This window comes from Gobio gobio, assembly GCF_949357685.1.
Source record: "Gobio gobio genome assembly, chromosome: 20".
Classification (NCBI taxonomy): domain Eukaryota; kingdom Metazoa; phylum Chordata; class Actinopteri; order Cypriniformes; family Gobionidae; genus Gobio; species Gobio gobio.
The window spans coordinates 29597844-29614096 of record NC_137113.1 but is presented as its reverse complement, the minus strand read 5'-3'; the positions used below and the strand labels follow the sequence as shown (position 1 = coordinate 29614096).

General features: G+C 40.6%; 2 protein-coding genes across 3 annotated transcripts in view; one reads left to right on the top strand and one right to left on the bottom strand.

Moving 5' to 3' along the window:
• LOC307116923 (LIM and SH3 domain protein 1-like) overlaps window positions 1–1496 on the top strand; it is a 161958-nt gene extending 160462 nt beyond the window's left edge. The window contains exon 7 of the mRNA XM_079801443.1: window positions 625–1496. Coding sequence (XP_079657569.1) covers window positions 625–798 — 174 coding nt within the window. The 3' untranslated portion in view covers window positions 799–1496. The remainder of the gene's footprint in view (window positions 1–624) is intronic.
• A 211-nt stretch (window positions 1497–1707) lies between these two features.
• The window catches only part of LOC307116922 (kelch domain-containing protein 1-like), an 89261-nt gene continuing 74715 nt past the window's right edge, over window positions 1708–16253 (bottom strand). For both annotated transcript variants that reach the window (XM_079801441.1, XM_079801442.1), the window contains 3 exons: window positions 3044–3128; window positions 2565–2644; window positions 1708–2369 (listed from right to left, as the gene is read on the bottom strand). In XM_079801441.1, the coding sequence (XP_079657567.1) occupies window positions 2228–2369; window positions 2565–2644; window positions 3044–3128 (307 nt within the window). In that variant the 3' untranslated portion in view covers window positions 1708–2227. The remainder of the gene's footprint in view (window positions 2370–2564; window positions 2645–3043; window positions 3129–16253) is intronic.

Genomic DNA, 16253 nt, shown 5'->3' with positions numbered 1-16253 from the left:
TTTCACGTGAGTGTGCGCGCGTTTGTCCTCGGGGTTCCCCCCCACACATCAGGATTTCTGATCGTAATTATTCAACATGTTGAATATTTACGATTCGCGATCGGGACGGCTCCGACGTTCTTCCGAGCAGGTTCGGACACTCTTAACACACTTCACACCACAGGAAAATCTGATAAGATAATCCTGAGACCCATCAAGATAATCGGGAAATAGCTAGGATTGTCGGAAGGGGGGAAATCGGCCCAAAATCAGCCCGATTATCTTTTGGTGTGTACCCAGCATTAGTTAGACTGATTTCGCCCTGCAGCTCAGTCTGGAAACCTTTACATTGATTTCTACTGCTTCTGTTACACTTTTGCGGGAACCAATCACAGACTGGCGGGTTGAAAACGATAACCGATAGAGAAGCAATGGGTCGTTGCCCGTTGATCACGCCTCTTGTGGTCTGATTGGTACAGAGTCATTTGAATTATGCTCGTTTATCACGCCTCTATTTTTCTGCAGCAGAAAATACATGGCAGACTCCTCAGACCAATGTTCCATCTTAAATTGAGCTTGGTCTGGTGATAGCCAGACAAATGCTTAGTCTTAGTTCTTCCTAACCTTGTGCATCTTTTCCTACAGAAGCGCTACAGGGCCGTGTATGACTATGCCGCTGCCGATGAGGATGAGATATCGTTTGCAGATGGCGACTTGATAGTGGACGTGCAGCAGATAGATGAAGGCTGGATGTTCGGACGCGTAGAGCGCACAGGACAGCAGGGGATGCTCCCAGCCAACTACGTAGAGGCCATCTGAGGAAAATATTGTATGTCATTATTAATTCATCTTGATCTGAGACGAGACAGAAAGAACTCAACCAGACATCTAGGCTTTAGTTAGATTGGCAAAGCTTAAATGCTTAGAACAAAACCACTTGAGTAAACTTGTTTGTTTTTTTTTACTTCCTATTTGGCTTTTTGTTTTTGCCATTTTTATGTTCTTCCTGCAATGCTGCATACTTTTGATGGGGTTGTGTATTGCTTTGCTGCTGCATTTAAATTTTTCTCGATCTTTGATTTTAAAACTGCAGTGAAGTAGGTCAAACATCCCCTGGACCTTTCAGCAATCATTACAATAGGGCTGAAGAATCTCCGGGGAATTTTTTTTATATTATGTAAAAGTCTGTGTGAATGGGCAGCATTCATCATGGAAACAATGTCTTAAGCAGAACAAACTTCTGACCACAAGCACTGCAGAACTGTTACACTCCCTCTGCCTCTGGAATACTCTATTATGCACTTTGAGGGAATACCAAAAACAATATAAGGTTGTTTTTTTTTGGCAAGTAGGTACAATAGACACTGAATGCTGTTGTCCTTCCAGAATGAGATGAACCACAAAACGATGTTTTATAAAAATATATATATAAAAAAGTGCATAGAATATCATTCCATTGTCATTTTGTAACAAAAGCATTCTAGTCCATTATATTGAATAATAAAGTGATAAAGCTGTGCAAGTGTATTATTTTAAAAACATAATGTAATGTTTTATGGGTGCCCAAAATAACAATATTATTTGTTCATGATGTAATGATGTTTTCAGAATTCTAATTTTGAAAGAATCTAATTATTACATAGCAGAAAAAAAGCCACATTAGATTTATGGAGGGTGTATAGCTCGCCAATATGAGTTGCAGCATAAGAAAGCAGTGGAAACTTGGGAGGAGGTTAGCATTCCACAGTTCATATTTTATTCACTACTTCACCGTAAAAACTCCTACCAACTGTCCAATAGCATTCTGCTGTCAAACGTGTTACTAAATAAACAAATCAACTTACATAACCAACATAAATAAAATATATAATCCAATTCATGCACACATGCGACGCTCAAGGCACGTGCTATTAGCGAACTGAACCCTTCAAAAAGGTGAAGGGCACTGCTCATAAAAACATCCTAGTCAACTCGTTACAAGGGCCATCACCAAAATTCATACGAAAAGTAAGGTAAAAATGTGATTTCCTTATACCCTGCATACATGCTTAAAACCACAGAAAACAGTTTTACACAATTTCTGTACAATCAAAAAAGAAGAGCATTTCTTCTTTTACGTAAAATTGCATCAAATGTTTTTTAGCTCACAATTACTAATTACATTTAACTGTTTCTGATGTGTGGAATGCTTGGAGGGAAATATTTTTAAAACCATTATTTGAAACAAACAAATACGGTCCTTATGAACCTATGAACTTGCATCTATATGTTGAGCATTTGTCCTGAAATAGGATATTCTCTTGCCAATTTTCTTCTGAAGTTTGGCCGGTAACCTTAACGCCAGCTCTTCGACAGAAAATATGTGTTTTCCTATGCAGTCTTCACATAATCTACAAAGAAAAAAAAAATCTAATGTTTAGTAAATATTTCCTTATCACAAAACATGGCTTCAGAATACCTTTTAAATATTTTATAAAAAGTTTATATAATATTACGGTAATTGTTTTTAGACTAAATAAAGTGTTTTCTAAATGTATATTTTCTGATGACCTGTTTGTTGCTGTGTATAATAGGACGGCTTTTACCTTGACAGTGAGTACGGTTGAGTCTGAAATATCAGCACATCTGCACAATGACTCTGAGAGGGAGACTTGAGAACTGCAACCTACAGAGGGAAACATGTGAATACATATTCATTTAATGTCAAGTATTGATGTCAAGTACATTACTTGATAAAAGCTTTCCTGCAGAGAGCTCAGAGCTAATGTGTCAGTTGAATTAATGCTCACAAATAAACTATCAATAATTTTGGTAGTATCTAAGGTTATGTTTGGTGTTTAATGTTCTTAGCCCTGCTTGATCTGCATGTATCACTTTCTATGTATGCAACATGATTCTACACTGCTCAAGACTCAAGGACTATGGCTCAAATAAAATCCAAATCAGACTTTTAAACCAGATTCAGAGTCTGGATATTCCAGTGATAAATATGTAACCGTTTACTGTTTAAATCTGTAGTACATCACAAATACAAGCCTTGTGTTGTAGATTGTACTGTACATACCGAATCCATTCGAAAGAGGAAGGTCTGGCTTCCTCCAAAAACAATTACATCACCATCTCTCCCCTTATCAGCAGAATGCCATAACCTGAGGGTAGAGATGGGTAAAACTAGCTGATTCAAATACATCACCATCATCCCACAATGCTCTATTATTCTGTTTGTTAAAAATTGATTATACAGTAGAACTCCCAATTCATCAATATCTAGCAGAAACCTTGTATATCCAAAACGGCTACTTTTCAGGAAATGGTATTGTTGAAGTTGATATTGCAGCTTTATATATTAGAGACTTGCACATGTTATTATATTACAGTTTTTCCTCAATCGATTTGACACATTTCTCCAAATGAATGTAGTTGCCCTCAAAACAATGAATACAGCAAACTAAACACACTTTTATGTTGTTCAAAACATTTCAGTATTCACTGCATTTTATTGTAGTAATGCATTTATCAAAAATAAAAAGTAGCTTCAAAACTACAAGTGATCAAAGATGACTGGCAGTTAGCATACAGTTTGGCTAATACCCAAAAGCTCTAGGAACAAGCTGGATAACCTTAAAGGTCCCATGGCATGAAATTTTAATTTTATGAGGTTTTTCAACATTAATATGAGTTCCCCTAGCCTGAATATTGTCCCCAAGTGGATAGAAATGTTGATCGGTGTAAACCCGAGTTCTGGCTGTCTTTCTCTGCCTTTGAGAAAATGACAGGCCAGACTAGCCAATCCTGAAGTCTCCTGGTTTGACGTCCAAGCAGGAGCGGTTACCTCCCTTTCCTCCGCCCAGAGAATCTGGCACGCCCATGCAAACGCTCGAGAGATCATGGGTTGTGAACGAGTGAACGCTGGCAGTTTCTCAGTGTTTGGATGTACAAATGAAAACCTAAGTCTTTTTTCAGTTCCTTCTGATCTGTGATCAGTGATTTCTTATGTGTAGCTAATTATTTATTATTCGTGCACACACTGTGGCTTCTCTCTCCCGACAGAACGGTGTTTTCTATCTTGTGAGTCAGTGTTTTTGTACGTCCTCGTTGCGTCTATCTGTTCTAAAATGTGCATACAGTCGTTTCTGCTCAACATTAGCAGAGTTACATCCTTAGAGATAAACCTCACACACGCCGAAGCTCGGGCTGCACTGGCCTGGCCTTCAACATCCCCGACCCCCAGTACTGCATCTGGCCCACAGCGGAGGCACCACACGCGGCGCGAGATTAAGCAGAAGGGGGGTAAGCGTGAGCATATCCGGGCTAGGCAGCTATCCCCACAATAAACTGGATTACATTCGATTACTGCACTGTTGTGTCTTTGTTTGCGCTGTGTACTCAATGCGAGTGAACGCTGGCAGTCACGGTTTTCATATGATAGGAAAATATCTAAAAAATAATGCTATTATCAACACTTACTCGTAACTCGTTCATCTTGACAGCTGTAATGGTACTTTGCATGTGTTACAAAGATGGTAATAATGATGAAGACGGACTCGGTGTGACTGGGACTCGTGTTTATTCAGAAACTCTCAGATACAAACACAATAAACTCGCGCTGACAGCGCTCTCATAACTCAGTAGTTACTATAAATAACTTTGTTAGCAATCGCTGAGCTCAGTCTCTGGTACATTAGTGATGTCCGGTTCGCGAACGATCTTTCTTTTGAACCGGTTCTTTTTAGTGAACCGAATCAGTTCACCAAATCGGACTGAATCGTTCTAAACGGTTCGCGTCTCCAGTCAGCGCTGATCCATAATTTACTAAAGTTACTAACTTTCTGACATGAGTGACAGCCCCTCCGACTAGAAATAGACTAATAACCTGCAGTATATGCTGTAACTACAACCGTTCACTGAACTGAGACTGACAGAACTGATGTGAAGTGAACTCCGGTCCATCCGTCTCTCTGGCAGCAGCTCGTGCCTGCTCGTGCCTCGTAGACCTCGTTAAACCACGCCCCCTCCGCTCATTTCGAATGCAAAGATGTCAGCCAATCACAACAGTGGGCGTTTTTACTGAAGTCTCACAGCAGACACGCCTCTTGAAGCAAGGCATTCAGCCACAGGGCAAACAGCAGTATAGAAAAAATGCCTTTTATTTCTAAATTATGACATTTTATGATGTAAAATCATACTAACAATATAAGTACACCTCAGGAAACATTATAAAATAATAGAAAAATGCCAAGCCATGGGACCTTTAAGTCAAGTCAAGTCAAGTCAACTTTATTTATATAGCGCTTTTAACAATGTAGATTGTTTCAAAGCAGCTTTACAGTGTTAAACAGGAAAATAATGCAGCATAATTTTATTCAGCTGTATAGCCATTCTGGAAAAATTTCAAGTATCATACAGTGACAGTGTGGGCTTTAGATCAATAATTTGATCAGTAATTTAGTTTAAATGGTTAATTTAGTTTATTATTTAGATGTATTTCGATGTTTAGTTGAAAAATTTAGTGTCCCCAACTGAGCACGCCAAGCCAGAGGCAACAGTGGCAAGGAAACCAAAACCCCATTAGGTGACCTAATGGAGAAAAAAATTATTTACAATAATTATTAACAATAATTTTTAAGAATCAGGGGGGTATTCCATAAAACTGTTATGTGACATACCCGGGTATGTTTAAGAGTAAGTAAGCTCCTGGAGCAGGTTATGTTCCAGGGTTAGTTTGCTTAAGAGGTATTCAGATTTGAGTAATATAATGAATAGTGGTGTCAACAATAATCGATTCAGCAATGCATCGCATCGGCAAAGTGCCATAATCGATTATGTCACCGTTTATTTTCTGGCCTTGAGTTGGACAATAAAGTTGTGAAGTTTAAATTACTTCCAGGCTCATAATGACCGCGATAGACGGGTAATTAAAAACGCACCCAAAGCTTGGAAAGCGGACATCTGGGCACATTTCGGATTCTGACGCCGGCTTCACACCGCACGCGTTAGCAGGGCAGGAGCGGTGGGTATGGAGAGCGGGAGCCCGCGCTCCCATTGTGGATTCTCGATTCTCGAGCAGCTCGTATATTGCAAATACAGACAAATATTGTACAGTAACATTTTCCGGTCTTCTCCTCCGAGCCCCGTCTGAGACAGTGCTTTGATTTATGATAGGCAGAAAATGCTGCAAATGCGACCGTGTTCCCCTCTGTCCTAAACACACCTGCATATAACTTGTTGTATAAGTAGTTCACATGATAAATGTAATTTAACATTAAAGTGAATATATGCTTCTAGTTTTAATCATTTAAACAGGCTTTTGAAGTTTGGGCAAAAACTTCTGGCAGTGTTGTGTTTTTAATTTTTTTAACAGCTCTGGATGTCATGGTGATTGTGAAACACACGGGGCACTTCACTACATGATTTCATGGTGAAATTTGTTATTTTCCATGTTAATCTGGTCAGTTTTGATCAAGAACAATCCACTGTGGCTTTAAATCAGCGTGAGCAGCGCGGCAAAAATAGACTCGGCGGCGAAACGATCGCGGCAGGCACTGCTGCTTCTGCTCCTGCGATGCGATGCACTGCCGCGCCGCCTCTGCGTGCGATGTGAATGCTCTAATCCCCGCTAACACGCCTGCCACACTAAAATCAAGCACGTTGGCAATACAACTAACTTCACGAACCATGTTTATCGTTGGGATCCTGAGTTGGCTTCAACAACACAAAAAGTCGACACATCCCAGCCAAGAATTGACGAGTCGCTAGTGTCAACGTTACTGTGTGTGTTGCACTGAATATTTTTATTGCTGGGTGCCTGGGTGGTGGTTGTTGTTACAATATTGTGACTGTAATTACGGATTAATATTTGCACAGGAGTTCATGAAGTGCCCTGTCTTAAGTTTTTTTTTTTACACACAGTAAAAAGCTCTATGTTCACTGCTGGAAAAAGTTGGCTTAGTTGGTTATTATTGCTCTATATAATTTCAAATGGTTCTAAAGCAGAGAGAAGAGAAACATTTATCATTCAAAGCACTGAAAGCAGTGATTTATGTTTTCTTTTTCAGGTTTAAAAATGCCATATCCAATACCCTGTACCATTCAATTTTATTTTATTTAATGACATTTATGTCAAAGATACAGGAGAGTGATAATACACACATAGCAGCCTATACAATCTGTTGTTCAATATCTGACTGCTTGTATTGCCTCATGACTGATTAAAAATTTGCCTTGTTGTGTGCAGTAGAATTTTGATGCATCGCAATGCATCGTAGAATCGAATTGAATCGAATCGTTACCTGGTGAATCGTAATCGAATCGAATTGTGAGGGCAGTGCCAATGCACACCCCTAATAATGAATGTTAAATTAATATAACTAAATGTATTATATAGTTACAGTTATAATATACAATATTATATATGAATTCTAAAGCACCATTATAAGGTAATATTTAAATGTTAATTACATTTAAATATATTCATTATTTATTTTATTTTCATCTCACACATGGATCTGCATTCAATTAATTAGCATCAAACAAACAGTATAAACCTTATTCTCAGTGAATAAAGATTAGTTATTAAACAAAGCATGGGCGTCGGAACCATTGTATGTGGGTGGGACAAGACCCACCCACTTTTTAAGAGCAATGAAATAGGCCTTTATCACGGAGGAATTGAATACCGGAAGTGCGCGTCGAAGCAGTGTGCTGATTCTTCCGGTTATGCATGTTTTCAATGTGCTGTGAACACCTAGCTGAACAAACGACAATTAAAATAAGCATCTGGAGGATGATTTAAAAATCCGGACATTTTACGAGACAGGAGAAGAGATAAACTGATCATTACTGTGTACAGGATTTTTCAAACTCTGTTGAACTTGTAGTTTTTTAATCCGACATAAGCCGAGGGTCGTAAACATACGTGATTATTTCACCACACGGAGCCAGTGCACGTCTAAATAGTGTCCGCGATTAAGTGTGTGAGACCTGACGAATAAGATCTGAATGAACATATTGATTTGTATTAACATTTAAGTCATTGTTCTGTCACTTTTCAGTGACAATCATTTCACTGTAGCCTACAGTATATGTAATTCACACATTTATGCCAAAATTCAGTCACGCTGTTAACGTATTACTGTTTAAGATTAATTAAATGCATTGAATGCGCGGTAACTGCCTTAAAGAAAGTAAACATTCATCTATTTATTACATGAAAATGAACCATGGTTTTTATTACAAATAAAATAAAACATGGTTATTTTAGTTTATCATGGTATTTGTAGTAAAACTAATACAAATGGTAGTCAATCCACAAAAAAAAAACATGGTTACTACATTCTTACTATAATAAAACCATGGTTAACTTTCGTAAGGGTGTTTATCAGTCAAATTAATAAAAAAATTTAGGGTTAGAAATGTATTTATTATTCAGAATGCACATTTGGATGGGAACATTTCAGCAGGCTGACGATATGAGACGTAAACATCCTCAGTTTGGAAATGCATAGGCCTACAACACACAAACATACAACTTCATCCCACCATATCAGTCTCACCCATGCTCTCCTCTATTCTTTTAGTGTCAGGAAATGTTCAAATCTGAGGTAAGGATGTCATTATTTAGTATTAGAGCACCGGATCGCTGCAGCTACACCTGCGTTTTGATTGCGTCGCGATGGGACCGGAAGTAGCAGTGCACTGCTTCACTTACCGGAAATAGGAAGTGTGATAAAGGCCTATTGGACCCACTCACTTTTAGCGTCTCTAATTCAGCGCATATGTCTGTTCACTTTTCAGAGCGCCGTCAGTCGAATCCATTCCACTTGAGGAAATGAATTGAAATTAAAATCCATTCCGCGTCTTAGCTACAGCATTGACTTCCACGCTGCTGCTTCTTCAAATCCATTCTACTTTGCTCATTCAAAATCCATATAAATAAAACTCCATTACGTGTTTTCACCACTCGCGACTACTCGCACCCGCGGCGCGACCATAGACTGTAAAAAAAAAAAAAACCCGCGACACTGCAAGGTAAACAAAACATCTTGCAAATCTGCTGCTCAGGTGGGTCTGGCTGTGTGCTCACATACCGTCACTAAACAGACTGGTGTTTAAGTGAATGTTCATCATTTGTTTGCCTGTCGCTTTTAAAGGCATCGTGTAGTCTTTGTTGCAGCACTAAATTACAGTTACAGATACTATTAAATTACACTGTTGTTATAACGCTAACAGTTATTATCTGACGTGTTTGCTAGCTAGCTGACTAAGTACATTAATCAATCAATGTGTAAGTAACGTTAGCTCTTTGAATCCTGGGGTCCGTTCTTCAAAAAGTTACGTTGATGATTTGGCATGATCCGAGTCGCTGTCATAGCAACAGTTCCATAAACTCAAACCTGCTCGGGAGCAGATTTATTTAATGTAAACAGGATTAGATTGCATCTTTTTAAATCGAGGTGATCCCTAAAGTCTATCCCAGCCACTGCTACTTTCTTACAAGAGTAGCCTACACTCATGTGAACCAGGGACAAAAATAATGGAAAAAATACAAATAAATGTGCAAATAATATTAATATAATACTATTATAATGTTATGTGGTAACATAATATAGACACACAGCCAGTTTAACTAATACAGCCAGTAAATACCTAATAATGTTACTGTAGTCTTACACACATGCTGTACAGTTAATCTGAGCTATGCATTAATTGGAGTAGTGACAGATACAGTATTATGGGAGTGGCTTGATACAGTGCAGGAGGTGCAGATAACTTGGGGCGTTTCTCAATGTCAAGGATCCTTCCTCTGCAGGACTGATCCTTCCAAGTCACTTCCTTCAGAGGCTAGGCGAGGCTCCTCTTAAGCATTCGGAGAACAGGCAAATGGAACAGGCTAGCAAGTGCACGTCAGCCTCATTACGTCAGTGAAAAGGTCCGTTAGCGTCCGTTATCAATAACGTCATTTGTATACGGTTGTAATTTGTACTGGCATTTACAAGTTAAACTTTACTTATATTTACTACGGTTATAACAAATGTTTGGTAACGTAAATACTTACACCTGAAAGCATATTGCCCCGTTAACGCTCCACCTCCGCCAACGTACGATAATTTGTATTTTTTGAACAAGATAGCAAAGCTGCGCGCATAGGATTGTGGGTGATTTGAGAACGCTAAGTGCGCGAAGTCTACTCGTATGCATCCTTTCCTGTATATGGCATATTTTTCGAACGAAGGACTCAGACCTTGGTTGAAATCCCGAGGATCCTCGACATTGGAACAGTCCTTCGACGGACGTCGATGACGTAGCATCCTCGGAATTCTGGCTTCCGAGGATCCTTCCTTGACATTGAGAAACGCCTTTGATCTTGACCCTTAAGAAAAAAATGCTGTCACATAACAAATATGCTTCAAATGTAAAATTAAATGAATTGCTAATTACAACATTACACAAAAACTTAAAGGGGTGGTAAAACACATTCTTTTGAAGGCTTGACTGTGTTTGTGGGGTGCACTGTAACATGTGTTCATGCTTCGTTTAAAAAAAAATTGCCTTATTTTTCATATATTTGACCTTTATTCTACACTGCTCTGTCCCTCCTTGTAAAACGGTCTGATGCTTTCCGGGTTGTATGAAGCCAGTCCCTCAAAAATACGCAGTGGGCTCTGATTGGTTAGCTGGCCTAGTGTGTTCTGATTCGCTAACCGCAGTGCACGGTTGTCGGAAACGTCACGCCCCTTACCTGGAGGCTGTGCTTTGGTCGGCGTCAATAAAACCATCTGAGCCCGAATCAGACCCAGAACATTTGAGTGAAGATGATCGAGCAGAACCTGTTCAGTCCTCAAGAGTAAAGACTGCGGATCTATAATGATCGCTACTGAATGGCACTGTTACTTTTGTATTTTTAGAATGATTATAGCCAAATATCTGTCGCAAGAACTAACCCAAAACAAACACTAAGCACTGGCTTTACTAGTAAGTTAGCCAAATCACACACAGAACCATGCTAAATGTTTAGCATGCCTGAAGATAAACAATACATAAAAAGCTCTAATCAAAGAATCATTTACACTAATGTCAGGTTCGCTGTTGAGATTTTAACGTTAGTGTTTGTAATGTTAGGTGTTCGTCGGATAACGTTAAGTATGAATGAGCATTTAACAGACTGGTTTGCAGAACAGCGTTGTCATCTGTTTACTTCCTTGCTACAACCTATTACAGGAAAACACATAGATGAAAAATAAATCAGACTTACAGGTTGTGGCCTGTAAACAGCTTCTGTTTGTAAATCCAGCTTTCAGGACAAGCTGTTGTGCATATCCTGTATTGAACTCGCGAAGTTTGTGGAAGTTTGTGTTGTCCTCCGTGAAATGTGCAGCGCGCGCGTTGTGCATCCACGCACCAGCAGTGTTTTTTTTCACGCAGCTGACGTTGTGCAAATCTGGCATTGAACTCGCGAAGTTTGTGGAAGTTTGTGTTGTCCTCCGTGAAATGTGCAGCGCGCGCGTCGTGCATCCACGCACCGGCAGTGTTTTTTTCACGCAGCTGACATTGTGCAAATCCGGCATTGAAATCGCGAAGACGGTGGATGTTTTCCTCTGTTAGATGTGCTGCAGAGAGCCCTGCGCGCCTGATTCCCCGCTGACTCAAACACACGTGCATATAACATGCTGTGTGTTACCCCCGTCCCAAGGAAGGCTGAACAGAGCAAGTACCCCAGACCTGCAATCCGGATGGAAATAACAGCGTTTCCTCGGCATCGCGGCAACAACACTCCAGCCTACTATACCACAACAGCGCCGCGATACAAAATGGCCTCACCCCCCCTTATTTAATATTCTCGGAGGAGGGGTTTATGTAAATATTGAGCCTGTTGATGTCACCAACCCTGGAGGAATGTGTGTAGTCGCCTACTGGCCGTTTGCTGTAGTCCTTAGAAACTGATTTCTTTAAAAGCAAATATCTCCCTTTGCTTTAAACTTTGAACGTTGTAACTTTGCAGATGTTGTTTATGCTCAAGCAGCAACATTACACGCTAGCTAAAGTTAGAATAGTGAAATCGTGGTTTACCACCCCTTTAAAGCCTGTACAAAACAAATACTAGTGAATATACATAATTGGGAATCACGTAAAAAGGAAACTATTAGACATTTCATTTGACTATTAGAACTTTTATGTTGTTTTGGTTGCTTGGCTGCTTTCTTATAAAGGTCCAGAAATTTGTTTTTCGTCAGGTGTGTGATATTCTTTTTTAATATGATGTAATTACGTTGCTGTCTTGATGCCAGCCAATCCCTGCATTGCTAATTGTGGTTTCTAGTATCGATACATCTGCCCTTTTCAAATTAATTTGAAGAACCAAATTAGCCAAGCGAAGAATGGACCCCTGGTCAATGAAAGAAGCTAGTTGCTCGGGTGTCAACGCTATGGGTTGGTATTAAAGCAAAGGGGGTGCTACTGTATGGTTATCCTCACTGACTAGCAACATTGACACCCATTGTAGAATGATGAAGATGGTAGAACAAAGTCCATCTTGTATTGTAAATAACCTGCTCTGTGTGTGTGTGTGTGTGTGTGTGTGTGTGTGTGTGTCTGTGTGTCTGTGTGTCTGTGTGTGTGTGTGTGTGTGTGTGTGTGTGTATACAGCCAGTTAACCGTCATGGCAGAAAAAAGAAAGGCAGATATCAGAACATTTTTTAGTGCACCGAAACGCAAAGTAAGAACCCTATAGCCTATTATCTCAAATAATTAAATTGAAAAGATGTTTTTCACAAGAAAAAGTGAAATATGCTAATATGAAAATGTTGTATTTGTGGTTAGACAGAAGAGCAGAAGATAAGTAGCGAACAAATTAATAGGCCGGCACAGACAGTGAGAAACAGGGAGTCTCAGGTAAGTTAGATTTTTTTTTTGGACAAAATTATGAATGGTTCTCTCTATCAACTATAACTATTACTCTATCAAGTTACTTTTTACTTATTACTCCTTTAAAAAGCAATAATATTTTTTTACTTATTACTTGGTATCAAAATAATTAGTTACATTACTCTTTATATTACTATATTACTTTTTATTAAAAAGTGACGTACAGCCTGTTTTACAGTTTGTAAAACTGGGAACTGAACACACTTTATTGGAATAATAACCTTACAGAAAGAATTACCCCCACCCCCACCCCCACCGAGTGATAGTGGCAGTGGTATTGCTGTTGTGTACAGTAGTTTGGGTACCAGTAATTAGGAGTATGGAAACACCTTTCTTTTATTTCTAGGAGCCAGAGTCAGAGAGAAGCAGGGAGTGAGAGAGAGCCAGGGAGTGAGAGAGAGCCAGGGAGTGTGAGAGAGCCAGGGAGTGAGAAAGGAAAGGAAGAAGGCACAATATTAGGCAGGGAAGAGAGTGAGAGCCAGGATGAGATGTTTAACAAGCCAAACCAGCCTGACCCAAGTGTCATTTCAAACCAGCAACTTCCAAATAAGACACTCAGGTTTCAGAAGAAGTGGTTCAGGGACTACCCATGGCTTCATTATTCTCCCAGTGCCAAAGGCATATTTTGTTTTCATTGCATGCAAGCTTTCAAACAACAAAGCAGCACTCTTGCCAAGAATATGGACCCAGCTTTTGTCTCAACTGGGTTTCGAAATTGGAAAAGAGCCATTGACAAATTTTCAACTCACCAGCTAAGTCAAGCTCATAAAGTGGCGATAACAACATACACCCACCAGAAAAGAAGCATTGAAACACAGTTATCCACAGTGAAAGAGCAGCAGCAAAGAGAGGCTAGATCATGCTATAATTAAGTCAATACGCTTTCTTGCCCGCCAAGGTCTAGCTCTGCGTGGCCATTGTAATGATGAAGGGAATCTAAGGCAACTTCTGCAACTGAGAACAGAGGATGATGATGTGCTTAAAGCCTGGCTAAGAAAGCCCAACAATTATACCAGCGCTGAAATTCAAAATGAGATTTTGAATCTCATGGCCAACTCCATCGTTAGGGGAATTGCAAATACTGTTCAGGGGTTACCCAACCTGCAGTACTCCATTATAATTGATGGAACCCAGGATGTGTCGGGGGTTGAACAAGAGGCCATATGTATCCGTTATGTGGATCATGATCTTGTCCCTCATGAAGATTTTATAGGTCTGTATGAGGTGTCTTCAACAACAGGAATGGATTTGGCTCAGATGGCAACTGATGTCCTCCTGCGGTTGAACTTGCCCCTGTCCTGCCTTCGAGGGCAGTCTTACGATGGAGCTGCAAACATGTCTGGCCAAAGCAAAGGAGTTCAGGCAGTGCTCCGAGAGAAGCAACCTCTTGCTTTATGTCCACTGCGGCCCTCATTGTGTCAATCTTGTGACTCAGACAGCCTGTGGCTCATCCCCTGTTGTATCTGATGCGCTGAATTTGGTCCACAAACTTGGCACTCTTTATCACCAGTCTGGAAAATACAAGACTATTTTTAAAGAGATTTCCCAGTCTGAAGCAGGGAGTTTCAGAACTCTAAAGCCCCTCTGCCCTACACGATGGCTTCAGAGGATGGGGCCCGTCCAGGCAGTCATAGGACAGTATGAAGAGGTATTGCTTAGTCTGGAAGAAATGGCTGCATCTGGCTCCTCTGACACCTGTATAGTCGCAAGAGGACTTCTGGAGCGGTTTCAGAAGGGTCAGACTTTGCTTTGTCTTCTTCTTGCCTCTGAAGCCCTCAAAGAACTAGAGTGCCTCAACCGATCCCTTCAGAGCAAGACTGGAAGTGTCACAGGGATGCTTGCAGCAGTTGACTGTGTGAAAAAAACAGTCAAGGCAAAAAGGTCTGATGAAAGCTTCAATCGGATTTATGTATCGGCCTGTGACATGATCATTGAGCTGGGCATTGAGACCATCCAGATGCCGCATATCCGGAGACCTCCTCAGCGCTACACAGGAAATGCAGCAGTGTTCACACCAGTGTCCACCGAAGAGCACTATAGAGTGGAATACTTCAAAGTATTAGATGCTGTTGATGTATGGGCGCAGCCATGTTTGTTTGCGGCACAATTCAGATAGTCCTGTCAGTCGGATACAGCACGTGCATTCATCAGTTTCTCACAAAATACATGTAAGTAAGTGAACGCAAGTTCAATCAGTTTGATTTTGCAGTGCTTCAAAAATATAGGTTTGCATAGGCTAAAAACGGAGAACATAAACTTCTAATGTGCATTTGGCAATACAACATGCACCACCCATTTCAACAGATGACTAATGTGAAGTTTTTATAAACCTGTTGCCAGCAATAAAGCAGCTTCAAAGGCACCCTGTGTTTTCAACAAAATAAGTTTGATGGTTTATTGTTAAAATATTAGGAAGACTTCCTGTCAGTGGCCAATGGCGTAAAGACGTGACTCCGGGGGCTCCTGCAGAAACTTTTTATAAAGACTATCAGGGTGTTTTCTACCGACGTGGTGTGTACAGATTTTGAGATCATAGAGCTTCTTTGATTGTATTAAGGGCCGAAATGCCTCCAAAACCCAGAAATACGGACAACCAGACGGCATTGAGAGCGCGGCCTAATGCAGGGGCTACATCCCTGGCCCAGCGTGATCCTGTCGGACCGCCGCCTCACGACGGAGATGGCATTAGTACCGCTAACACTGTCACAGCTTCGAGTATGGCTTTTGTGGATTTTAAAGCCGAACTTCTAATTTCTCTCCGAGAAGAGATGGTAGGCATTTTCAAGTCTGAGTTACAGATAGCTATGACTGAAAACTTATCCCAAATAAAGTCAGAATTGCAAAGTGTGAAAACGGAGCTGATGGCAAACCTAGCCGCTACAAAGTCTGACGTGGGTGAGCTAAGGGGGACTGTGATTGAGATGGAGGAATCGCTGTCAACTTGCTCAGACGATGTGGCGTACCTCAAGAGTAAAGTGGAGAGCATGTCTAATAAAGTTCTGGCTCTTGAGAATAAATGTGAAGATCTAGAAGGTAGATCTTGCTGCAATAACATCCGTATAATCGGGTTATCTGAGCAATGTGGCACGGTTACCGCGGCATCTACCTCCGCTCTGCTTAAGGAAGTGCTTTACCTGGATAAAGCACCTCTTATTGATCAGCATCGATCCTTAAACCCCAAGCCCAAACCCGGAGAGCGGCCACGTCCCATAATAGCACGTTTACATTATTACGCAGATTGTGTCGACATCCTTCAACGTGCCAAGGCCCAGCAGTGGATCAAGATTGGGGACTCTACAATCTCCATCTTCCCGGATCACACAGCCCGGACGGCGAGAGCACGCGCTGCCTTC